The 27471-nt window shown below is 41.7% G+C and overlaps 2 protein-coding genes across 11 annotated transcripts in view; one reads left to right on the top strand and one right to left on the bottom strand.

Moving 5' to 3' along the window:
• BTAF1 (B-TFIID TATA-box binding protein associated factor 1) overlaps window positions 1-2563 on the top strand; it is an 88551-nt gene extending 85988 nt beyond the window's left edge. For both annotated transcript variants that reach the window (XR_014789430.1, XM_084845900.1), the window contains 2 exons: window positions 348-518; window positions 875-2563. Coding sequence is in view for 1 of the 2 variants with exons in the window: in XM_084845900.1 (XP_084702026.1) it covers window positions 348-518; window positions 875-1024 (321 nt within the window). In the remaining variant the exon portion in view is untranslated. The remainder of the gene's footprint in view (window positions 1-347; window positions 519-874) is intronic.
• A 9226-nt stretch (window positions 2564-11789) lies between these two features.
• CPEB3 (cytoplasmic polyadenylation element binding protein 3) overlaps window positions 11790-27471 on the bottom strand; it is a 126395-nt gene continuing 110713 nt past the window's right edge. For 7 of the 9 annotated variants that reach the window (XM_084845891.1, XM_084845890.1, XM_084845894.1 and 4 more), the window contains one exon: window positions 11791-26618. In XM_084845891.1, the coding sequence (XP_084702017.1) occupies window positions 26391-26618 (228 nt within the window). In that variant the 3' untranslated portion in view covers window positions 11791-26390. Of the gene's footprint in view, window positions 26619-27471 lie in introns of all 9 variants that reach the window. The other 2 variants (XM_084845895.1, XM_084845889.1) reach the window with 1 other exon arrangement.

The raw sequence follows: 27471 nt of genomic DNA, 5'->3' as shown, positions 1-27471 counted from the left end.
CCAAGAGATTCTCTTAGGAAATATGGTATTTATGTCTAAAATAAGGCCTTGCCATTTCTTTTCTACTCCTTAACATCCTCATTAGTCTGCTTTGAGATTCAGCCTCTTGAGCTGAATCAAGCTGGGCTGGTACTCTTATGCAGTGAATTACTGTTCAAGGCCTGGATGAAAGCACTGTGAAAATGAGCAGTCATCTAGCAAAGAATATATTTCTTAATTGTTTCCATGTTGGCGTAATTGCGCATGTAATTGTATATGAAATGTCTCCTATGTTTTCTGTTTCCATTTGGTGGTTTCTTATGGCTGGCATCTGTATATTAAATGCTCACAAACATTATTTCCTGCAGAAACGAGTTGTTAATGTTTATCGCTTGATAACAAGGGGAACATTGGAAGAAAAAATAATGGGTCTGCAGAAGTTCAAAATGAATATTGCAAATACAGTGATTAGCCAAGAGAATACTAGTCTACAAAGCATGGGGACAGATCAGCTTCTTGACCTCTTCACTCTTGACAAGGTAAAGAATAGCTCATAGCTAATCTGGAAATGAGCAACTAATGGTACAGCAGTTTTGTTTTTGATTAGTCCATGAAGTTTGGTGAGATTTGAACTGCAATTATAGCCGTCTCCCTTGATGATAGGAGTCCCCTGTTAACTTGATGATGGGGGAAACATAAATACGTCCTTGCTCCTTCCTATCATATCTTGTAATGTACAAACCACCTTAGGATTGCTGGTTTTTAAGTATTGATTTCCGTATTATTCCCACAGTTATGAACCCACAAAGTTTCTGGCTCTTAAAACACATAAGTTTTAATGTGCTTCTCTCTCTCTCTCTCTCTCTCTCTCTCTCTCTCCACCTTTCCCTACAAGGATGGAAAAACAGAAAAATCGGATGGTGCCACTTCGACCTCTGGAAAAACAAGCATGAAGTCAGTCCTTGAAAATCTTGGAGATCTTTGGGATCAAGAACAGTATGACTCAGAATATAGTCTTGAAAAGTTTATGCACTCACTCAAATAACCATTCTTAATACAATGGCTGGTAGCTGGCATTTTCAGCTGATATTCAGCAAATTTCAAAGCATTTATAGTGGACTTCTGGCATAACATGTAAATATACTTGTGGAAAAAATATGAGGAAGGAACATGCATTGAACAGAGCCACCTTCTTCACTTCTGGATAGTTAAGTCTTAAATATTTGCATTGTAAAAACGTAAACTATAAGGTAGTTCTGAATTTCCAGAATAGCTACAAATTCCAACTCGATAGAAAATAAAACCTCCAGCGGGTTTTGCACATGTTGACAAGTGTTACTTCTCTTTCTGAAATACGTATGTCACTCCCCCTTTTCTGAAACTATAACAACTTGTACAGATCGTTTTGAGTACTTTGTTCTTTTAAATCTTGCTTGCTTCAATGGTACACTTTAAGGTTGTTCAGTTTAACAAGTTAGCGCGATGCTTAGTTCATTTCAGGATGTATATTGACAAAATGGCAAAGCCTACCATCCCGGAAGAATATTGGGGAATTAAATGAAACTTCAAGTATTAAAGTTCCCACCTTTATATATTTAAGTATGTGGTGCTCTTTAGTCTTCTGACATTTTCAGAGCAGTTGACTTTTTAATAGGAATTACAGGCAGTGGCTTACTTTAGGCCATTTCCGCATCCTGTTTAGAGGGTGCCATTTTTAAATTTGCGTGTGTATATATAAATATATGTATGTACGTATATATATATACATATATATAGCCCAGTTCAGAGATCAAAGTATGCAGTAGGTTTCAATCCTATATTTTTTTTAACTAAAAGAGAAAATATATGAACAGAGCTTTTCCAGCAGTAGGTCTTATAAAATTGGGAATCCATGGTGGAAAGACTCTCTAATGCACTAGTGCATGAACCTCTTAAATGGATGAGGGGAAATGCTTTATTTAGGGATCTAGATATAAACATTGGGTTTATCCAATGTTAGTTCTACTTAGAGTAGACCCATTTAAATGAATGGGACTTAGTCTGATATTGGATGCAACCCACTCTGCTTAGAAATGCCTACACTGCATCAGGGGAAATGAAGTATTTGAGCTGAAATCATGTAATGGAAATTTTAGGAGTCTATAATAAAGAAGATTAAGAATAACAATAGTTGTACATTTTTTAAGTGTCTTCTAAAAGGGAGTCAGTAGTGACATATGTCTGTGCATAGATGTGCATGTCTTTACCAAATGTGTACACAATTTTCTAAGTATATTACAGGCAAACCTACATAAGCTGTCTAAATACATACATAGAATATATGTATAGATGTCATAACTAAAGTTTGGAGCTTGCTGTGCACTTCAGCATCAGAGCCTGATTAGCCATGAGACCTCAACTATGTAAAGTAATCGTTCTGATTCTTTTTAAGAGGAAAAAATGTTGGCTTATGGAGCGGGATTGTTTTGAAGCACTCAAATATGAATGGACACGTGTCATATGTAGATATATGAACTGCCATACTGTAACATTAAACTAGCATTCCATAAGATAAAATTAAAAAGCCAAACCGGCATTAATCACCCCTTTACATGTCGCATGTAGTTCTTTCTACATTTTCAGTCATAAACTGTACAGCTGCATGGAAGAAAAATAAAATGACATTTCTTTAGGTTAATGAATAGTTTGTATGAGGAAACACAGCTGGTAACACATGTCAGTGAACACTTCTGTTGCTTGCGTGTTCTGGCTTTTCCACTGTATGTTTGAGTAAAAGCAAACTGATGCAAACTTATCCTGGCTTGTGGATCCTGGCTGTTCTAGCAAAGGATGTTTATCAGATCATAGTAGACATCCTGTCCATCCTCACAGGCTAACACAGCATCCTATGAAAAATTATGATAAAATTATTTCTGATTGCAACATATATGCAGAGTTTATAACAATGCCTTATTTTTGTTAGAATTAGTTTATAAAAGTGTGTATTCTATAAACTTAGATTTTATTGAGATTTGGTGTTTTATGACACATACAAATGGTTTTCCCCTGCATCCCTGAACTGTTCCAGGTATTACCACCAGTGCACACACCAGGAAAAAGGGTAAAAGTAAGGAGTTGGAGTTTAAGTATATTTCGCTGTCTTGATTGGGTTCCCATTGTATGCTGTGCTAGTAACCTCTCCCTTACCATTTCAGCAAGAGCTGATCCTCAGCAGTGTGTTTAGAAATGATGAGTTTATTTGGTTATGCTCTCTCTTGCCATCCTTTAAAGCTGCTGGCAGTGACAATAGAAATATCTGGCTATTTATAGAATCTGTAAATACTGCTCACAGTTTTTGGAGGTGGCTTGCTTGCTTTTGTCTCTTCTTACCCTTTTAATCCTTAGCCCTGGTGGCAAAACAGTGGGTCCGTTCACACAAAATGGTGACAAAGGTCACATGGGTCAAAGGTCCCAGGTTCAACACCAGGCATCTCCAGTCCAGGTTGGGCTAGGAAAGACCCCTGCCTGAAACCTTGGAGAGCCACTGCCTGTCAATGTAGATGGTACTGAGCTGCCTAGACCAATGGCTTGATATGGTAGAAGGCGGCTTCCTGTGGCACATTTACCTGGAAATGGGTCTCATTGAACCAAAGCGGAACTTAGGTCCCAGGAAACATCCTTGATGGGAACCCCTCAAACAGGCTGTTAAAAGATCCTTAAATAGAGGTGAATTTGAAACAAAAAAGAATCTTGGAATAAACAAGCAAGTGTTTTTGTTGTTGTTTTTAAAGTGGACATTGCAATCTGAAGAATGATCCATTCTTCCAGTCCACAGAGTGACCTATCCTTGCTTTTCAAACAAGACTGGTTTTAATGCAGGGGATGAATTACAATGGTTGTTTTTTTAACAGAGGCCTTTACTTCTCAGGGTGAAACTACATGTTTATTGCATAGCGTGTAGCTGATCATCATCTTTTTGCTTACTTTAGAATAACTTTACACTGCTTCAACCTGGGTTATGACCAGTGCACACCAGGAGGGGAGGATTAAACCTCCCCACCCACCTGTTTGGTTTCCTAAAGCTATGGAGTCAATAGAAACATCTTTTTTTAATGTGTAAGAGGTCAGAATTTCCATCAGCAAAAAAAATCCTCTCCTGGGGCACTCTGGCCATGATTCAGATTGGGGCTAGATGCAGTTACTCTAGGCAAAAGTATAAGGCTCAGCTACATACAATGCAATTAATGTAACATGTAGTTTGACCCTCACTGAGTTCCCAATTAATTCCGTACTCCATTTCTGCCTAAATACTTAGATTGGTTTTGCATATGTATATGCAACCAAACATTGCTATGAGCTGTACCAAGAGCACTTAGGTTTATTTCTCTTATTTCATTTGTTTAGTTGTTGTATGTGTTGGCATAGCACAACTCCAGTCTGGCTGCTTCAGAGGCGAATAAAATGTTTCCTTCCCTGTTAGTGGGCGATTTGCCTTGTCTTCAAGTGAGAATAATATCCCTGGCAAGGGCCTTTTCAAAGCAAGACATGACTTTTGCAGTCATTGATTGCTTTGCTCATCTTGGCCTTTAGCTTTTAATCAGCTGCAAAAGCTGTTTATTGCCTCATATTCCTCTGCAGCAAACATTATCCCTTAATTAATCTCTGCAAATAATTAGGCCTGTGTATCTAAGTTATTAAGCACCTTGCAAATAAGGGAGCCCTCCCTTTTCACCCCTTGCTTGTTTTGTTGGCACAAGTCCAGCATTTAGTTCAGCCAGTGGTAGCTCAGCAGGTTCGGTTGTACAAGCTCTTGGAGGAAAAGAAAGGACATTGCCTGCCAGCATACGCTAGCAAAAGTAGAAATTGCTTACAAATAGAAAGCCAGTGATAGCATTATTTATGCCATATAAGAACGTAAGTACAAGAGGAAGAAAAAAGTGGAAAGCTGCTAGAACTGAGCTAAAGTATAATTTGAATCAAATTCATGTGTCCAAATCAGCCATGCCTGTTTTCCTATAGCATAATTGGATATGTCCTTCTTTATAACTCCACAAAATTGTGTGGATGACTTTATTATCCTTTTACATGAAGCTATAAGCCTAAGGGTTCAATGTTCTAGTCAGCTGTGGAATTTTTATGTTCAAGGGTATATAAACTTGTACAAAAAAAGGGTTCAGGTCCTTGTAACACTCACAGCATGGCTGGCTGAGGGATGCTGGGAGTTGTTTTCCAACACATCTGGAGGGTACTAGGTTGGGGAAGACTGTCTTATTGCATGGGTTGACTTTCACCAGGATCATTGTAATACTGTTATACTTGTACCAAGTCTCCCTAGCAGTGAGAAGTTCCAGGATTGCAGTGCCTACCCAGGTTTAGTTTCCTTTGGTCACTGGAGGATTATAGTATATTTGTAATATTTGAGTTTATTTAGAAATATACAGGTCGGCATAGATGGAGGCAGGCAGCTTAAACACTCCCAACAACAAAATCCACTACCAATACGTCTCCAGAGCATGGTAGTCCCCCAGAAGGCACTTTCCAGACATTGTCAAGCCCAAAACTCAACTCGCTCTCTCTCTTCCAATCTGTCTCATTCCTTGACTTAAAAAACTGCAGTTGCTATTATTTATTTTCACACAAAGATCTGGATTACCTTATTAGCTGGGGGTGGGCAGGTATGCCCCCTACGCCTGTTTCTGATCATTTTTTCCTATCTAGTCAATCCCAGTCTGTTCCTGTACTTAGAAGATTTCTTCTAGCAATTGGCTCCCATAGAGACACTTCACCTGTACTACTATTTTTCATTCTTCAGTCTATTTTTTTTTCATTTTCTTCTCTCCCCTCCTACAACTTTTCCCTAGCACTGAATTTCAGCATGGGGATGGTGAACTTGCATATTTTGCACTCCCTGAGCTGCTTCTGAACCAAGCCCAGCTCCTCTCCTCACCTTTCAGGCCTGACAGATCCAGATGTAGTCATACTCATGAACTGACCCATTAAAATTAGTGAGGTTTAAGTTAGTCATGACTAACATACGTTGCATTGATTTCAATTAGTCTGCTCATAAGTATAACTACATCTCGATCCAACCCCTGGTATCTTGTATCCTTCCTCAACACTTCCCTCCCTTTTCCCACACAGCTAACAGGGTGGCCTCATTGAAGGACTCCATTATTTATTTATTTACTTACAATTTTTATACACCGTCCACATCAAAAGTTTGGAGCGGTGAACGGTAAAGATAAAAGAATAAAACACCATGTTAAAATAGTTAAAACATTTTTAAAAAGACAAATTCTAGTAAGGCTGGATTTAATAAACCTCAGCTAGTCACTCAAGGAAGGCCTCTCGAAATAATGTCTTCAGGAAGCGCCGGAAGGAACACAATGCTAGTGCCTGCCTGACCTCCAAAGGCAGGGAGTTCCACAGGAACGTGGCCACCACACTCAAGGCTCTTCTCCTGGTGGAATCCAACTGAGCCATGGGTCCATTTGGAGCCACTAGGAGAAAGCCCTCTGATGACCTCAGTGACCAGGCAGGTTGGTAAGGAAGGAGGCACTATCTTGGGTATTATGGTTCCAAGGTGTTTAGGGCTTTGTACACTAGCATTAATACCTTAAAACTGGCCCAGTAGCGAATAGGTCGTTGGTGGAGTTCCCTCAGCAAAGGAGTTGAATGCTGAAAAGGGGCAGCTCCTGACAAGTCGAGCTGCTGCATTCTGCACTAGCTCCAGCTTCCAGACCAGCCTTAAGGGCAGCCCCGCATAGAGTTCATTGAAGTAATCCAGGCTTGAGGTTTCTAATGCCTGTACCACAGTCATCAATCTATCCCTGTCCAGGAGAGGCTGTAGCTGGCGAACCAGCCAAAGCTGGTAAAAGGCACTCTAAGCCACAATGGCCAGTTGGGCCTCCAGCAACAATGATGGATCTTGGAGTACCCCCCAGACTATGAACCTGATCTTTCAGAGTGCAACCCTATCCAGAACAGGCAATGAGCCTACCTCCTGGACTCAGGAACCACTCACCCACAGGGCTTCCATCTTGCCAGGATTCAGCTTCCATTTATTGGCCCTCATCCAGCCCATTACTGAATCCAGGCACTGATTCAGGCCTTGCACAGCCTCTCCTGATTCAAATGTTACAGGGAGATAATGTGTGTCGTCAGCATACTGATGGCAATTAGCTCCAAATCCCCTAATGACAGCTCCCAGCAGCTTCATATAGATGTTAAACAACATCGAGGACAAGATGGTAGCCTATGGGACCCCATAACTCACTTGCCAAGAGGCTGAGGAAAAGTCACCCAGTGTTACTCTCTGAAATTGGCCCCATAGGTAGGACCAGAACCACTGTAGCACAGTGCCTCCAATACCCATCCCACGGAGTCAATCCAGGAGGATACTATGGTCAATGGTATCAAAAGTGAATGAGAGATCGAGCCAAATTAACAGGGTTGCACTCCCCCTGTCCCTCTCTCAATAAATGTCATCCATCGGGGCGACCAAGGCTGATTCCGTCCTGTAACCAGATCGAAACCCAGACTGGAATGGGACTAGATAATGGGTATCCTCCAAGAGCTCCTGCAGTTGTTCTGCCACAACCCTCTCAAGTACTTTCCCTAAAAAGGGGGTATTTGCGACTGGGCGGTAGTTGTCTAATACCATTGGGTCCAGAGTGGGCTTCTTCAGGAGTGGTTGCACTACTGCCTCCTCAAGCACAGCAGGGACCACCCCTTCATGTAGGGAAGCATTTATCAATCCCTGAACCCACCCAGTCAGACCCCCTTTATTAGCCAGGAGGGGCAGGGATTGAGTGGGCACCTGGTCATATTGCTGCAAGCACCATGTTCACACCATTAGGCTGCAACAACTGGACCTAATCAGCCCAGGTGAGAGATGGAATGAGCATGAATGAAGGGAAGTAGGTTGAATGGCTAGGAAATAAGCACGTTACTTGTTCTCTGTTTGTTTGGTTGGTAAGCCGGATGTCCTAGATGTGACCAGCAGCTGGTTATAACCACAAGCTACAAATTGTGATTGTGGTAATTTGGCTGGGAGTGATTGTTGGATGAGTAAAGTGTATGCGTTGAATGGTTGAAGGTATATTTGAATGGTGGGTGGGTGGAGTGTGTGGGTACTTCTGCTACGGTAAGCATGTGCCTGGGAAACTCTGACACAGGGAACCATGGAAGGAGTACTATTCCAGTGACTTGGGGGAGAAGGAGATACGGCAGGAGGAGGGGGTTGGGACATCAGAGTAGAATGGGTCACAGGTGTTTATACAGTTCCCCTTCTTCACAGGGCCCTCCTCTAGCTCTCATGTACCTGGTAGCTCATCCACTGAGGCCTCCTGTCTTGCGATGCTGCTATTTAACAGCAGATCAGTCCACAATCAGACCTCACTCATTCATGATTTAATCATGGATGAGATGGCCGACCTGGCATATATTACTGAGACTTGGATGGGTGAGCTGGGTGGGGTGAACCTGACTCAGCTCTGCCCACCTGGGTACTTCATGCAGCAACAACATAGGTTGGAGGGGAGTTGCTGTGTTTCATAGAACTTCCATCTCTCTCACCAGGAAGCCACTCCACCTTGGAGCAGGCCTTGAGGGGCTGCACCTGGTGTTGGGCCATAGAGACAGGTTGGGGATGCTGCTGGTGCACCGCCCACCCTGCTGCCCAGCAGCCTCCCTGACCGAGCTGGCAGAGCTCCTGCAGTTGTTCTGCCACAACCCTCTCAAGTAATTTCCCTAAAAAGGGAGTATTTGCGACTGGGCGGTAGTTGTCTAATACCATTGGGTCCAGAGTGGGCTTCTTCAGGAGTGGTTGCACTACTGCCTCCTCAAGCACAGCAGGGACCACCCCTTCATGTAGGGAAGCATTTATCAATCCCTGAACCCACCCAGTCAGACCCCCTTTATTAGCCAGGAGGGGCAGGGATTGAGTGGGCACCTGGTCGCATTGCTGCAAGCACCGTGTTCACACCATTAGGCTGCAACAACTGTACTTAATCCCACAAAACTGGGCAGATAGTGGCATCAGACACCTCGACTGGAACTGCACTAACAACAGCATCAGGTTCACTGCAGAGATGAGCAATTTTGTCTTCGAAGTGCAATGCAAAGAGGTCACAGTGGGCCCCCAATAGGGCCAGGGCCCCACTTCCTGGGAAAGGTGTTAACAGCCCCCGGACCACGTGGAAGAGCTCTGCTGGACTGATACTTGAGGATGTAACGGAGGCAGCAAAATAAGCTGCCTTTGCTGCCTGCACTGCCACTCAATAGGCACAATTATGTGCTCTAGAGCATGCTTAGTCATCTTCACTTCAAAGCTTGTGCCATTTGCGCTCTAGGTGACATCCAGCCTGTTTCATTGACTGCAGCTCCCCAGTATACGAGGGAGCAGAATGGGCTTCACAGTGATGGAGAAGGCACTCGGGAGCAATCAAGTAGATGACCCTCCACATCTCACTGTTAAACAGTGAGGCTAGGGCCTCGGCTGGACCACCAGTGCTCTCCACTGGAAACTCCCCAAGAGCATTCAGAGATCCATTGGGTTCCATCACTCCTGGGGAGGACCATCCAAATAGGTCCCCCACTCTTGCAGGAGGAAAGTAATGCTGTAAGTTCGAATCTCACTAGGAAGCGACAATGACCATGACAATGGGGTTACTTGGACACACCTATCTTCAGACTACCCATCTTACAACTTGGAGCAAAAAACAAATCAAGGGTGTGCCCTGCTTCATGTGTTGGACCGATGACATATTGAGACAGCCCTATGGTTGTCATGGAGGCCATGAAGCCTCCCAGAGACAGCCTCAGCATGGAAGTTGGAGTCACCCAGAACCACCGTCCTTGGTTCCTCCAACACCACACTTGTAACTGTCTCTGCCAGCTCAGTCAGGGATGCTGCTGGGCAGCAGGGTGGGCGGTGCACCAGCAGCATCCCCAACCTGTCTCTATGGCCCAACACCAGGTGCAGCCCCTCAAGGCCTGCTCCAAGGTGGAGTGGCTTCCTGGTGAGAGAGATGGAAGTTCTATGAAACACAGCAACTCCCCTCCAACCTATGTTGTTGCTGCATGAAGTACCCAGGTGGGCAGAGCTGAGTCAGGTTCACCCCACCCAGCTCACCCATCCAAGTCTCAGTAATATATGCCAGGTCGGCCATCTCATCCATGATTAAATCATGAATGAGTGAGGTCTGATTGTGGACTGATCTGCTGTTAAATAGCAGCATCGCAAGACAGGAGGCCTCAGTGGATGAGCTACCAGGTACATGAGAGCTAGAGGAGGGCCCTGTGAAGAAGGGGAACTGTATAAACACCTGTGACCCATTCTACTCTGATGTCCCAACCCCCTCCTCCTGCCGTATCTCCTTCTCCCCCAAGTCACTGGAATAGTACTCCTTCCATGGTTCCCTGTGTCAGAGTTTCCCAGGCACATGCTTACCGTAGCAAAAGTACCCACACTCCACCCACCCACCATTCAAATATACCTTCAACCATTCAATGCATACACTTTACTCATCCAACAATCACTCCCAGCCAAATTACCACAATCACAATTTGTAGCTTGTGGTTATAACCAGCTGCTGGTCACATCTAGGACATCCGGCTTGTCAACCAAACAAAGTAGAGAACAAGTAACGTGCTTATTTCCTAGCCATTCAACCTACTTCCCTTCATTCATGCTCATTCCGTCTCTCATCTGGGCTGTGGCAAAACGGTTCTCTCCCCATCCCCTTGGCTTTCACCCAGGGGAAGCACCACTTCTAATTATCACAGGCTCCCACCCTGGGCAGGGGAGCAGTTCTGGCACATGAAGCCCCTATCCCCTGTTTCTTATGCAGGGTGGGCAACAATGAGATATGAAAACAACTGTTGTTAGGAGATCCCTACTCTCATTCAGGGACATGCCACTCACACAGTACAGGTGATTGACAAGCAGGAAGTAAACAAACCAAAGAGGAAAGGGAAAATAAGAGGCACCCTCATGGCAAGCGGTTCGGGGGCAGCCCGCCACCTTGTAGCAGGGCAGTTTTTAAGTCTCCATGATGCCTGAAGGTCTCAAAGGCTCAGAGATAGCACTCTGATTGGCTGGAGAAACTTTGGCAGGTGTTCTCACTCACTTTGCAATCCATGTGAGGATGACACAAAGCAGGTTACTGGTGGTGGTGGGTAGTTGCAGGCATCCAGCAGCCAGCTGTAAACAATGGAACAATCCTCTCCACTGTCGTTCTCTTACCAGTCCAGCAAGGCAGAGTAACCAGTCCTGTGCCCCGCCCCACCCCGGCCATGAGCCTGTTGTGGGTGTCAGAAACCACAGCACCTAAAATTCGATTGCCTGGGATACTGCCACAGCAATGCCAAAGATCTAATGGAGATTCTGCAATGAGACATTGCTGCCAGATAAGTTTTAGGAAAAGGGAAGGTGGTGACTTTGGACTCATACGCAGCAAGAGCAATTTCCCTTGCTTGCATCGCAGGCCCTGTTGCACCCCCATATGATATAATCAGGAGCAGATGGGAACAAACTTCTGAAGAAGCTTGGCTATTGAATAAGGGGCTTTTTTCCAGCTAAAAAAATAATACGCAAGCCCATTCTAAATTGATCTGGGGCTCCTTGACAATTGCTAATCCCTTCTCACTGAGTTAAGCAGCAGTGCCACTCAAGGTTTTCGCTCTCCTGGAAAGTTTCATCCTGAGGTAGACCTAGCTAGAAGTGGGCCATGCCATGGGCTGGCTGGTTGACTGCTGCCTCAGGATGGAAAAGCCTATGCCATCTCCACCCTTCTGAACACAAAGAAAGGAGGGTCAATGCTAAAATGTCGTCGCCACTGCTGCTTTTGATTAGTTTGTGAGGGCTTTAGATGTTCCTACACCAAGAGGGGGTTGCTAACAAATGGGTATTTGGAGTTTAGGGTGGCCACTTATGAATTACCAAAAAAAGAGGACAGTGATTTGCATAACATTTGCACATGCCAGTTTATAGGCCTAGATGCAAATTTAGAAATGCTATAATGTACTGCATCTCTATATACATCTCACTATAGTGCAGGAGATTGACCAGGTGACCTACGTGTCTGCCTGTTTATCCTGCTGTTCAGGTGCTCACTGTGGATGGACAACAGGTCTGATGGTTCTTTAACCTGGAATTGACCAGGCCAGCCCTTCAAATAGAGGACTGTTCTCTGTAAAAAGAGGACACCTGGATGCCCTATAAATTCCTTGGGGGTAAGGGGCTGCAATCAGCCTGTGGGACTTACAGTGAGCAAGACTACTTGACTGTCAGAGGTGATGACAGCCTTTTTTTGCATCACATACAGCAGGTATTTAGATGGTAGGAGACAGACAAAAGGAAAGGTGATTGCTGAGAGTTAACAGAGAAGGGTTATGCAGAAAACGTTCAGCCACTAATTGTCTGTAATGCAGTTGAAGGCAATCAGAAGCTTCTAAACAGGGTGTATTTCTGGAATCTGAGCGATGACATCAGAAATAAAAAATAAGTTGAAGCAAGGACTGATGCCACTGGGAGAAATGTCCAAGTTGCCATTTTGAAGGAGAAAAGAGCGATGGTCTGTATAAAAAGAGGCACGCGAAAGAGTGCTTACACAGCTGAATTGAATGGTGGTGGTCTAGATAACAAGGAGCATTATCTATCTGTCTGTCCTTCCCATTAGCTGAAGCTTGGCTATAGTTTGAGCTATACACTTGAAGTGAATACAAGTCTTGTATAAGATTAGCTTGCTCATTGAATTCCAAAAAGTGGAATGAGTACTTCTGTGCCTTTGTAATAACCTTCCCCAAGCTGGTGTTAGACTACAATTCCCATAACTGTAGTTGTTGGACTCTGGGAGTTGTAGTCCCAACACATCTGGAGGAAACCCACTTGGGGAAGGCTGCTTTACAAACTCTGAGGAAGACAGAAGTCCTGCAAGTGCAGATTCTGTCCTTCTAAATACTGGCTTTAGAGCACTTCAATGAACAGAAGCTTTTGCCCTGTTGATGCTAATCTCCAATTGGATGCTATCAGGCGGAGTGCTTCTCTTCAGTGTTTCAGCCAGCCATGCCTTCTTTCAGATACGCCATTCCATTCCCACTCAGCACTCTGTGGCCACCAAGCATGCTCAGTCCTTATTAGGCAGTTTGGGGTGGGAGGATTATCCCTTAGGTTTTCCTCTGCACGCACAAATATTTTGTCTGCTTCTATAGACATGGGGCTCCCAGCCATGCTGATAGTGATGCCTCCTCTTGTTTCTCAATAGCTTTGGTTTAGTTATGTGGCTACCATAACCCAGCACCTGAATTTGATATTAATTTGTATGATGATTTTCATGTTGTCTTCAAAGCAACTATTATTTCAAAATTCACTGTCCTTTACATTCCAGTAGCTGAGGCATCACCAACAGTCTACAATATGTAGACCAGCGAAAGCTTGAACATAGCGTCCTGTCTGATAGTTGCATTAGGAGGAAATTGCCCGCTGGTGTCAAGGGCGGATTCCCCCCAGCCCAAGCAAACACTAGCTTCAGAAGAGGAATTTCACTCATGACCACAGCAGGGAGAAAAGGGGTTAAATTCTCCCCCACCTGCTGCAGTCCCAATAACGATCATTGGGTCAGCGTTTATGCCACTTGATCCCCTGTTGCTGACAAAGCAGGATTTACACTGACTGCATGCTGCTGTTTCACTTTCCCTTGGCTAGTTTCCACCAGTGCTCAGGCTGTTCCAGAAAGAGCTGAGCTGAATTTAACATTCACATCGCCATCAAAATTTACAGGCAGTCGGACCCTAAGAGGTTGTTTTCGCTGCAGTAACACAAAGCAACGTGATAGGCATCAATTTGTCTGCAATGCCCCGTTTGTCAACAACGCGCTAAACTCTGAAAAATCAACTTGCAGGGTCTGTTCTGTGTGCTGGATTTGCATGTTGCACCTGCAGAACATCGCTGTCTGGGACTTGTGGGATGTCTGAATCACATGGTTACTTTCCACATGAGCCCACTTATCCCATAGTTCCAGCTGTTGCCATTACAGCATGACATCCATCAATGCAGTTGCAGTTCTCATATCATAGAATAGCCCATAGTTGTGGCCATGAAAGACATCACAAGGCCATGCTCTTACCCAACAGAAAAGCAGGAAAACTTTTAATATTTGCATCAGCATTCACTACTGAATTTATTTATTTATTTATTTATTGCATTTATACCCCGCCTTTCTCCCTCTCGCAAGGAACTCAAGGCGGCTTACATTATCCTCCTCCTCACCGTTGTATCCTCACAACAACAACCCTGTGAGGTAGGTTGGGCTGAGAGTCTGTGACTGGCCCAAAGTCACCCAGTGAGCTTCCATGGCCAAGTGGGGACTAGAACCCGGATCTCCCGGCTCCCAGTCCGTCACTCTCACCACTACACTACACTGGCTCTGGCTACTGAAGACAGCAAGATACCCATATCTGACAAAGAATGACATTTTAGGATTAAGTGGGCTTCTGCAACAAAATGTTGCAGTGTTGAGTAGGATGTGTGTGTTTGGGGTGGGGATGTTGGGTTGAACACACTTGTGCCCAATCCCAGTTTCATTAAAAACATTGATTTTGCCATTGAAGTCTATGGGCAGCTCTCACTTCTGTCTGTAGGGACATTTTGAAATACCTTCTCAGTGTGAACCAGGAATGAAATGATCTATCCAGACAATGACACTGTTGTTGATTTTTTTCTCCACATCTCTGTTCTTCCCTTGTCCTTGACCAGCCACTCCATTCCCTTCTCCCTCCCACCCAGTTTTCATTTTTTCCTCCAGCCTCTTTATTCTATTACTCCTCCCACCCAGTTGTAAGGTTTTCTCTCTCTCTCTCAGTATGTCAGTATTTCATACCATTGAATTATCACTGGATTGGGGGGGTGGGGGTGGGATTCTTTATTATTTTTCATACCCCTATAAACCTTGAAGATGCCCTGAGTCTGCTGCTACCTCTGTCTTGTGCATGTAGGATGTAATTTTGGCTACATGAGCATGAACAATGATATTACAAGGCACGATTGACAAATTAAAAAGCTATGAGTCATGGAAGCTAGATAGTAGCATTTGAAAGTAATTAAAAAGTTCAGTGTGAAATTGTTCTTTTAATTAAAATATGTAAGTAAAATTAGTCTTATCAAGCAATTACTTACCTGTCAGCTGAACTTTTGTCCCAGGTAGATTAGTGGAAAACATTAAGGCGAAATTTGCCACAAATAAGGAAGGACAAACTTTGATGAAGAAGAATCAACATAGCTCACACAAAATTGTCTTGCCTTACAAGCATCTACTCATACATAATAAGGGATAATCTGGTAGACATGTAGTTTTAAAAAGCTTGTGGCAGCCTTCAAGTAATCTTAGTAGCAATGGGATAAGTATGGACAAGTAAAAACAGGGCAGGGGGATTTAGAATAGCCTTACTTTCCAACACAGTAAAAATAACCTCTATACTATATGGTCCCCCAAGGTCTGCATTGGGACCAGTACTATTTAACATACATGCAGTACTGGAGTCAGGGCTGAACAGTGATATAACTGTATTTGTGGATGATGCCCAGTTATAAAGGATTGTGAAATTCTAAGCCTATCGTGAAGGGCTCCAAAAGGAGTGAATGGACAGAATGACAGCCAAGATTACAGAGAGTCTAAGCATTGCACTATAAAGTGATGCCTACTAGTTCATACACACACTAGTCACTAGTGTCTAAAGTGGCTGTAAACAGAGCCACTTTGGAATCAGCAGTCTTGGGGTGATGGAGAAAGCTCAGTAAACACATCCAACTAAGTGTGCTAAGGAAATGAGTGGGGGGGGGAGTGAAGCAGGAAAACCCTAACCCTATCCTATATGTTACCCAAGCATGGATCTCCCAGCAGGACAGGGCCCAAACCAGGATCCAAGCGCTCACAAGCCCAAAAGCAAGTTGGCACATCCTCAAGTAGACGAAGACAAATGGGCAGCCCCCAACATCCCTCATTTATGCTCAGGTCAGGCCCCTGACAACTCAGAGATGTTTTCAAGGGGCCAATCGCAGGTCAAATACTGCAGCTTCTCAAATCTTGTAAAGGAGGCAGGGAAAGTTCCCACAGGAATGCAGCTGAAAGGAAAGTTCCCACAGGAATGCAGCTGAAAAAATTTGGTCCCAATTAACTGAGTCTTCCTCTGGCCTTGAAAACTGGAGCTATCTCAAGACAACAAAACTCAAAGGCACAGGCGGTCACATCACTACATGCTGTTTCACCTTAGCCAAATGAGGTAGTCACACCCAACATAGAGAATGGAGCTCTTCATTTAAAATAAGAATAAAATTCCCGACAGGTATCATCTGCAAACTTGGCCACTTCAGTGCTCACTTGTAATTCCAGATCATTTATGAACAACTTAAAAAGCATTGGTCCCAATATAGAATAGGACCCGACTGTTTACATCCATTCGTTGGGAGAAATTACCATTTATTCCTGCTCTATGCTTTCCATACTTTAAACAGTTATTGATCCATGAGAGGACCTCGCCTCTTACTCCATGAGTGTTAAGTTTGCTCAGAAGTCTTGGTGAGGGACTTTGTCTACTTAGACTTCCAAAATACCTTTGACAATGTCTACCAGACATTCCCCCCACACCACAGGCTACCAAACCATCTGTGTAGTATTTGGGAGGGTGGAGGGGCTGCCCTGAGGTGGAGGAGGGGGCAGAGAAGTCTACTTACACACACCTAAATTTGTATCTAACCTATTGTCTCATATTACCAGAAATTCGGTTCATCCAGTGAAGTTTTCTGACAGCATTCAGGACAAAAGAGAGAGATGCTGCTTCATGCAATGCATTATTAACTATGGAATTCATTGCCACAAGATGTGGCAATTACTGTGAGATTTTGGGAAAGGCTTTGCAAAAGAAGCAGATAGCACCAAAGAGAGAGAAGTAAACCGTGAATAGGTGCCTTCAGCAGGCACAGGGGTGTGAACTACAACTCTTGGGGCCAAACTTCATGTGATTCAGAAGATCTATGGTCAGCTCTCACAAAAAAATGTTTACTTAACTATTAACTTTCAATTTATCAGTGAGGTCAAGAACTTGATCTCTTGTCACCAGTATTTGCCTCAGTTCCTGAAACTCCCTTCTTGAAAACATCAGTTCAGGCACAGATATCTACCCCACATATTCTGCCATGAAGACAGATGAAAATAATTCATTCAGCAGCTTCGCTATAATCTCCTTATCCTCCTTCAGTACTCTTTTATTGTCATCCAATGGTCCAACTGCCTCCATAGCTGGTTTCCTTCTTCTGAATCCTTTATTGTTGACCTTAATGTTATTAGCAACATGCCCCCTCAAAATGCTTTTTTTGTATCTCTTATTATCTGCTTGCATCTCCTTTCTGCAAGTTTGTGTTCATTTTTGTTCTAATTTGAGTGAAACTTCCAGTTTCTGAAGGAATCTTTCTTTTCTCTAATAGCTTTCTTGATGCTGCTCATTAACCATGCTGGTGACTTCTTGGACTTGGTGCTACCTTTCATGACCAGTGGTATACATGCTAGGTGAGCTGCTATTATTGTGGTTTTGAGTAACCTCTAAATATTTGGGGGAGATCTAACCCTCTTGACTTCGCCTTTCAACTTCCTTTTAACTAGTTCCCTCATTTTAGAGAAGTTTCCTCTTTTGAAGTCAAATGTGACTTCGTTAGCAATTTTCCACTTAAATGTAAATTAAATTTGATAGCACTGTAGTCACTGTTCCCAACTAGTTCAACAACACTCACATCTCACAACTAGGTCCTGGGCAACACCAGTTAGGATTAAGTCCAGAGTCACCATGTCTCTTGTGAGGATACATTTGAGGGGAAAGTTCTCTACAGAACTTTCTGTAGGGAAGGGTCCTCAAGGGAAGATTTATATTGGTTTGGTACATCTGTTAACCCACTAGGTTATAACTTAATCTACAAAAAGCTAATATCTCCTCCACAGAAAAAGACAACTCCTTAACTGCTCTTTATGTTCCTTCATTTTCCTCTTCCTAGTTTTGAGAGAGTTTGGGAAATTGCTTTATTAACATTGACTTGATTTTCAAGAAATTACTTTAGCAATCTAACTAATAGGTTACTGAGAGGATGTTGTTCTTTAGCATATTTTAGAAGCAGTGTTTTCAAGACATGTTACCACCTTATGTCTTTTTCTCAGTGTTAGAATAACCTCAATAGTTGTTAGAAGGAGGGATATTATGTCACAACAGATTTTTCAAAGGCAACTCAGTAGGAATTAGCTACTGAAGTGCCATTATTGCTTCATCCTTCTGCTCTCAGTCATCAGGGTTTGAAAGCAAGTATTTCTGGGTGAAATTCTGCCTAGTAACAACATGATTAAATTCTCTAACAAATGCAAATAGAACATTGTTCCTTATTAGGCCATCTTCTGTTTCTTACGCTGAGCAGATTTGATTAGAGTTTTGCTTTGGTCTACATTGTGTTAAATTTATCCAACCTGAAGCAATGAAATTAGAACTACTCTAATCTTGAACTTGACGATACTGTGGAGAGAATGCTGTTAAATAAGCTCTTTCCTAACTAAGGAAAGGTTCCTCCTGTGCAAGCACCGGGTCATTACTGACCCCTAGAGGGACGCCGCTTGTGCTGGCGTTTTCATGGCAGACTGTAGTGGGGTGGTTTGCCATTGCCTTCCCCAGTCGTGACTACCTTTCCCCCAGCAAGCTGGGTACTCATTTTACCGACCTCGGAAGGATGGAAGGCTGAGTCGACCTGAGCCGGCTACCCGAGACCCGGCTTCCGCTGGGATCGAACTCAGGTCGTGGGGAGAGTTTCAGTTGCAATACTTCCACCTACCACTCTGTTTGGGTACAAAAACACTGGCAACATTTTGCTTACCAAACCATCTTTGGATGGCTACAGGTAATAGATGACCTTTTAAACCACACATCTGCACTTTTTGTATAGTAAAATTCTTCCTACTGTTTGGCAGGATAAGAAGAGGTGCTCAGTTTACATAGGAACAAGCTAGTAATCTGCCTTATACTGGCTGCATTGGGACATCAAAATAAGCCATGGTGGCTTAATAATCTACTCACAGTAGCTTATTTTTTAAATAGTTCACGATGCCCCTCCACATGACTGGTCTAATAAGCTACTGTGAGTAGCATGTGTGTAATTTGACTCACACACACACACCCTGTCCTGCTGCAGTTCTCCCTCCCAAGCAGTGGTGCTGTTTCACCTCTAAACTGCTGAAAAATTGCAGCATCTGAACTTCATACACAGCCTCCTCCAGTCAAGAGGCACCTGATTCACCATCAAATCCCTGCATGTTCACTCACCAAGCAGAGAAAATCCCAAGTGCAGCAAAAAAAAGGGATGTGGTTATAAAACCTTGGGGGTTTGCCGGGTCAGGACCAAACTCTACACCCAGCCTCTCCTAGTCAGGAGGCACCTAATGCATCCTCAAAACCCTGCACATTTGCCCCAGGAGAACAAAAATCCCAAGTACAGCAAAAATGGAGATGTGGTTATAAAACCTTGGGGGTTTGCAGGGTCAGGACAAAACGTCTTAGCCAGCCTTCCCTACTCAAGAGGCACCTAATGCATCCTCAAAACCCAGCACCGACACTGTCAGCAGCAAAAATCCAAGGTGGCTATAAAACCTTGGGAGTTTGCAGGATCAGGACCAAGCTTCATAGAGATGTAATGCTCATTCGCTAAAGTGCAATTCTCACCCATAGCCATTGCTGGCAAAGAAGCTTTAACGTCTTTGCACGAATTCACAATTGCAGTATTGGGAAGACATTAAAGCCTCTTTCCCAGCAATGGCACCATGTTTAGATGTTGGATCGGTTGCTTCCTGACTGGGAGAGGCTGTTTATGAAGTTTTGTCTGGATCCTGCAAACCCCCAAGGTTTTCTAGCCAGCTGGAATTTTCACTGCTGTCAGTGTGCTGGGTTTTGATGATGCATTTGGTACCTCCTGAGTAGGGGAGGCTGGCTTTGAGGTTTGGTCCCAATCCTGCTCATTTCCCCCCATTTACACTGCTGGCTTGGTCACTTTAATGTGTTCCTAAGTACTAAGCCAGCGAAGAGCAGAGCAGCAGCGCTTTTGACTGCTCTTTCCCACACAGCTCTGTAGCCAGCCAAGATAACCCATGGTGACCGCCAGATGACACAATAACCCATGATGGGTTAAATAACCCACTCTGCAGACGATGGGTTATCGAAGTGGGTTATTTTGGCCAAATAAGCTAAGGTGGGTTACAAAAACTCCCACTAAATGACACAATAAGCTAGGGTTGGTTATTGTGACATCCGAACCCAGTCAGTGAGTCAGGCCATCTGTTTATCTAGCCCAATATTGTCAACACTGACTGGAAGTGACTCTCTAGGGTTTCGGACTGGAGTCTTTCCCAGCCCAACCTGGAGATGCCGGGGACTGGATCTGGGACCTTCTGCATGCAAAGCAGGGGCTCTACTAGTGAGCTATGGCCCCTTCCCAAGTGTCTACATTTACCCCAGCAAGCGATAACTTCGTAAATGTTGTCTAAATTCACCCCTATGTAAGATTCCTGTTAATCTAACTGAAGAACAAAATGACTTTATCCCTTTATGTCCTGAGATCTGAAACACATACATTTTGTAGTAGGGTAGAGAGAATTGATTGAACAGGGCTCGTATTAGAATAAAACGAAAGACAAGAACAGAATGCAAGCATGCTCATTGTTAATGTATAATATGTGGAGGCAGACTTAGATTTTTTTTCAAATCACACATCTCTATTCAATAGTAGCTTTCCCCACAGCTTTTCTTTTAAGGATTCAAAGGATGACAAGTATCAGTACTTCGTACAACTAGATTTAATAAGTTATTACAGAAAAAATTAAGTCCAAACTACAAAGTTGAAGCAGTTGTAAGCAATAGCAGCATTGAGCTCCATGTTTAGTCACAGTACTGCAGTTCCATACAAAGCATTAGTCCAAGCCAAAAAAATGTAAAAGCCTTTTAGGGTTACTAGCAAAACCAGTCTAAGAGAACATGTAGTAAAAGATATGGTACATTTAAAATTAGTTAGTTGAAAAAACAAGTACAGAGATCTTAGCTGTGAACACTCTAAAAGTTATGTCCATTATTTTGACAGCAAAATTACAAATACCTAGTACTTTATACTCCAACAGAACTACATCCAGAAACAAAAAATTAGCAGAAATGATTATCCCGTATTAGCACCCTGGATATCTATTTGTTGCTAAACGTTATTATTAGTTAAATTTAAAATGTGCAGAATGACAATAAGAGCTCCTGATGTGCTACCCATTCAGGGTATAGGGCAAATCATCAGCATGAATATAAAATACTCTGTGGTAGGACAGAAACACTACAACAGTGGAGATTGAGAAGAAAAGTTTTCTGGTTTAAAAAAAAAGGTTAAGCTGACATTATACAAACTGGTGTAAAAAGCAACTACATACAAGCCAGGTTTAACAAAAGACTCTTTTTTTCTTCTTTTTTTACAAATCTGTGACTAATCTTTCACTCATATCTTGCAAGTAGAGATGTCACAATACTGAAATATTAACATGGCGGGATTTCCCCCCAGTAAAGCACTATGTATTTTTTTGTTCTACTCTAACAAAGATAGTGAAATCAGCAAAGTTAATTTGCTGACTGCATATATGTTATACAATTTTCTTTTAGCCCCTGCCTTCCTAAAAGGCAAGTGTGTAGGCAGAAATCTAAGCACACACTTTGTACCACTTCGCAGGAATTTGAGAAATTTCTCCTTCACTTCTATTATACTTTTACAATTTGTGAACATCCCAACCAGTAGTACCTAATTAGAGTCTAAATTTTACTCACTATTGGATTTTGCCTATACATTACTTACAAAGAGGACACAATGGGCCAACTCTAGACATTTCTACAAGAGATCAAAAAGTTGCCTCCTTTCAGTAGAAGTCAGCTTAAGAATAGATAAAATCTGATAACGTATGCATCTAGGGAAGGCCATTGTATGTTATCTTTATATAACACCAGTTTGGTTTGCAGGATCTTAGGGGGCAGATAATAGTATCTCTAGCTTCGGTACAGATGTTCTGCCAGGACAGCAGCAAAAGGGTAAGGGTTAGACAGGCAAAGGTGGAGATGAACTACACAAAGCGAAGCAGTGTTTTGATAGCAGGAACAGATGTTGCACCTGTGATGCGGAAGGGCTAACACAAAGAAAAAGAAATATACACGCAGTTTGAAAAAAGTGCTCTGATATAGTAAAAAGGGTTGCTACACATGTATTATTTAGCACTAACTATGCAGTAAATTACACTGTATGGTAATTGCACTGTAACATTATGCAGATACTATACAACTTCCTCCATTTGTTCCGGGTTACCATGTAAAGAAGTGCACAGAAATGCAGCATGAGGGGCAGGTTTAATAAATAAAATCATGGCACATCACACTGAAGCAACTTGGGAGAGATTTCAGATTCACAGTCCAAAAGAGACTGTAAATAGTTTGGATGGTGGGGGAAGAGGGAAGGGAATTGAGCAAGCATTAATACTATGTAGTCTCCGTTTATTTATTTTTTACTTGCACCCACTATGAAGCAGCAGTGCTGAGTGTGCCTATGGTAATGGGGGTGGGTGGGGAGAAAGCAAATTAGTATTATGCTGAACAGGCAAGCTTATAAATCTGTTATTTTTATTGATTGGAGTTAATTACAACAGCAATAGTGTTTATCAGTATTGGTGTTGTATAAATCTAGACAGCAAACTGGTACTGTGACATCCCTATTATCTTCCTAAATCATTCTGATAAAGGAAAAAGGCTTCTCAAAAATATCACATCATTTTCCTGCTTCATTCTGTAATTTTATTGCCCAATTATTCATTACAGTTTTTCAATCATTTCACATATCCAGCCATTTTCACACCATTGTAAACCACATCAGCGAGTTAATACATAAAGCTTTGCATTTCAAAAAACTAGACACTTTAGTAACAATATTACAAAGGTTTTTTAGCTTCAAAAATAACTGAAAATGAAAAAAATAAACTTTTAAAGAATTAGCATCATAAAATTAATTTATTCCAAGTAAAAATACAAAATAATATTAATGACATTGACCAGATATGAAAGTCTCTCCCAGAAACAACTATATTAATGGTTGAGAAAGCACTCCTTAAAGTAAATCTGAAATAAAAATGAAAAATATGTCAATGTTTAAATTTTTCTTAGCAAAAAATCTTTCTAAAAATAACAATGAAAATTTGTCTCAGTACAAAGGCTACATTACTATTGAAAAAATACCAGCATGAAGAAAAGGTACATATTTGACAGTAGAAAAATGATCTTAGTGAATCACAATGTCTAAAGTTTGCAATGAAAATAAATCTGCAATAAAGATTTATGCCTTTTTTCTTTTCTTTTTTTCTTTTTTATACAAACAGTACAAACAGTATTGCACATAACAACAAATAGTCGAGGTTAAGTTGCCTTCAAAAAAAATCGACTAGTTCAAGTCTCGCATCAAGAGAAGGCCACAAGAGGACCTGTTGTAGCCAGGGGCTTCTTAGTCAAGTTGCAGTTCAGAACACCTTATTTTAAAAAATAACTTCTTTTCTTGAAGGACCCTCTTATAATAATATAACATATTAACAACTTAGGGGGCACATTCATTTACAAAACAAAAAGGGACCATGTTATAATTTAATAAACTAAAAAATTATCTTTAAAAAATACAAACAGAAGAACTCTCACAATTCTGGTCAGTCGTGCATAATTGCTTGATTATAAATATACAAATTAAGGGAAAAATATTTTTTCACCTTCTATTCACAACTTCCAGCACCAATGCAGTTTGTTTTACATCTTTCCTTGCTGTATTTGTTTTCATGTTATTACTCAAATAACTTCCAGCACCTTTCTCTCTCTTTCTCTCTCTCTTTTCCCTTCTTTCTTTCGGGGGTATGTTGTACATGAAAGAGGGAAATTTCTTCAAAAATGTATATTGTTTCACATAATTAGGTAGACTTCTGTAGGTTAGTTATGATCTTCAATATTACAGTTATAAAGCTCTAACTTCTTCATTTTCAAAAACGCAAATAAGCATGAAAAAAATAAAGTTACCCATCTGTTAAATCATTTTCTTGCAGAATTAAATTAATATATATTTTTCTGAATAAACTTACTTAGAAAATATTTTCTTTCCTATATTTCAAAATTGAGGTATTGCAAAAGATCATGTCAGTCAGAAAGCATGCCTTTTTCTTTTAAAAAAGAATAATCTGCCAACTATTGAAAACTGTCTAGATACAAAAAGTAGTGCATAACAAATCTTGTATAGATGAAAAGAAAAGAAAACCCCAAACAGAAAAGAGACAGCTGGGCTGGATAAAGCAATATCACAAAAATGCCCAGAAGAAACAGTGGAAGGGATAATAAGAATGATTTTTTTAAACCAGTAAAAAACTATTTTTTAAACACAGAAAGTTTCTTTCAGAGCCAATAATTGCAACTAAACATTAAAAGAAAACTTACAAAGTTAGACATTAACAAGGCCATCACAACACACAAAACCAGAACATTTAAATCTACTATGCGGTGCCATATCCAGTCAGATTGTCCCCAGAACTCCAAAAACAGTGTGTGGGGTGTGGGGTGGGGGAGAACAAACAAACAAAAACACCCAGAAAAATAGTGTACACATTCTCACATTCTCAAAATTAGCACACTAACGTGTGTTTATGTGTTTATCTTGCAGCCCCATAGTGCATGCTAAAAAAATGTCCACCGTTATATAGTAGATCTCAAATATATTCAAGCTTCACAGGATACATCCAGGGTTCAAGAAATTAAATGTCACACCCAGAGAGCAGACATCTTGCAAGTTAACTTTTTTATGCAGACATTTCTTTAGCACCACTTTTTTCTCACCTTTCCAAAAAAAAAAAAATGTGCCTAGTTTATCAGCCTACTAGCTAAGTTCGTAGTGTACATATGCTGTTATGAGCTCTTTGGTTTTCTGGGCAAAGGCTGCAGGAACATAAATGGTGCAAACGTTTATGAGTTTCGAACTAAGAGCTCAAATTTTATTTTGTGAGTGTGCATATGCATTTGTATCTGTTGTTGAACTTTCAGAAGTACGTGAATGGTAGACATAGAGGCTTAAACAGTTAAAGTTTGATCACAGTACTAGACATAATCACTTTACTATATAAAATAAATTGCACAATATATAACAGAGCACCGCAAAGTACTTCGTCTATCATTCACAAATTGGTTTTAAGGATATTCTACATCTAGTTTTTAAAAAATATGTGTTGTAATATAGGTCATACTGCAATGGGCTGATCCTAATTTCAGAAGCATTTACATTTACTGAGGCATGCCTTCCTCCAGTCAGTAATCTCTGTGTGTGTGTCTGTGTGTTCTTTAAATTATTTTACTGAGTACTTTGTAGCCTATATAGATTCTTAATTGGTGCATTGTGGGCAGATTTTCATATTAGACATATATAAAAAATTTTTTTGCATGCAGCAACCTGATTAAGTAAACATGCAGTCAAAACTATTGACCTTCCTTGGAAGCTTTCTGAATGCTATATTGATCTCCTTTCAGCAGCCATCACTATTTTAAATCACATAATCATCTTTTTTAATCGATACCCTAGCTTGAATAGAGTATTGTGGTATTAGTAATACCATCTTAATAGCAGCAAGAGCTATTGCAGCATACATTTACATAACACTAAAAGGCCTAACCAAATAGGAAACCCTCAGCAAAACAAAAAGGGGTGGGGAAGTGGGGTGGAGAAAGTGTGATCCAGCTTATGAGGTATCATCCTTACCAGTAAAAATGGAGAGCAACTAAAGACTTTTTAGGGCTATTCCTATTCTAAATGACCCAACCTAATGATTGCTGAATATCCATTTTATGTTTTTGCTACATCTGCCACCTACTTGTGAGTGTTACCTTTGGTAAGTCATCTGCTAGGGGCAAATCTAAGTTTCTGAAAATAAGTGCATGCTCCAGCTTTAAAATAAAATTATAATTTTAAAAATCTTCATCACATACACATCAACCTAGTAGTGGCTGATGAGAATGGCAGTCTACTTATTGTCAGATGTGACAAGTCTGGTGTAAGAAATTAAGGTACCGAGCAGATGTTTGTGTGAATCAAAGTGCAAAATCAGTACAGTTACACTCTGCTAGGCTTGTATTATACTGGACACAGAGTTCAGTAATATGACTGTAAATAATAATCATAATAATAGTAATCATAATAAAAAGACCCATCTCTTCATTAAAGTCAAGGATGAATGCACAGATTTCCAGAACACTAAAGCCCTGAGGCAGCACTCTCTTTTCCCTTCCATTTCTTCGCTTCCAGTACTTGCTGCTGGACTGAGGCCCAGGCTTCAGCTCCAACGGAATGGAACGTGGCGTGGCCGATCTCCTCCTTCCTTCACGAGTGGTTTGTGGAACTCTCGTCCAGCACGAGAGTGAATGCTTGCCCAACAGTATTCACAGTAATACTGCAAGCAGGTAACGTTGGCACAGAAGAATGGAGCAAATTTTCCACCACAGCGAGTGCCCTGGCATTCATCACACATCTGATCATCAAGCACATATGGCTTCACTTCCACCTATAAAAAGGAAAAATGCATAAAGTAGCGCAGGAAATAAGGAAGATTCTGTGAATTAGTCTCATAAATCTGAATACAAGAGAAGGCTATATGCTATATAAACATGTCAGAATTCAGTCAGTGGCAGGAACTCCACAGCTTTCAAAAGCTTGTAAGACAGTTAGAGCCAGCTTTGCAATGTTAGGACCCCCGCGCCTTTAATAATTTGAAAAGAAGTGGCAATTTTGCCTGGTACAGGTTGTCATGTCACAGTGTTGCAACAATTTAGAAAGCTGTAACTGTCAAAACTGCCACAATTGTACATTGCCATTATATTGCAATGCAAACCTCAATATAGAAGCCATAATGTTGAAAGAATGGTCCTTCCCACTTTAGATGGTTCTAAATAGGTTTAAATACCAAATAGAGAGGGTGAAGAACAGACAGAGTCAGAAGGGAATAAATAATCTGCGATTCTTTTCAGTAAAACCAGGGAAGAGCAGCAAAAGTGTGCCCTGGAGTCTATTAAGTAACAGTCCTTTATTGCAAACCATGCCGCAATGGTGGAGATTCTCTCTGAACCAAGACCCTGGTTTCCAATTCGAGGCTGAGCAAGTCAGGAACCTTACAATAACCAAACATAGAATTTCCTGGCCACAGCTCTATGATTGCGTTTAGCAAGAACTGCACCAAAGCTTAGGGTGGAATGGGGTGTGGGGAAATGGGAAGATATTTAGAATGTCAGCATAGTCAGACCAAGTCTGCCATGTTTCAAAGCATTCACAGAAGCTTCAGCATGTCTTATGTGAACTACCAGTAAATAAGGCATCTCCCATCCAGATCTGTTCTTTTATTTTTGAACCAGCAATATTTT

Source organism: Heloderma suspectum, chromosome 3 (assembly GCF_057233095.1).
Source record: "Heloderma suspectum isolate Gila_16-S chromosome 3, 16-S_ref, whole genome shotgun sequence".
NCBI classification, from domain to species: Eukaryota; Metazoa; Chordata; class Lepidosauria; order Squamata; family Helodermatidae; genus Heloderma; species Heloderma suspectum.
This window is presented reverse-complemented; position numbering and strand designations above follow the sequence as displayed.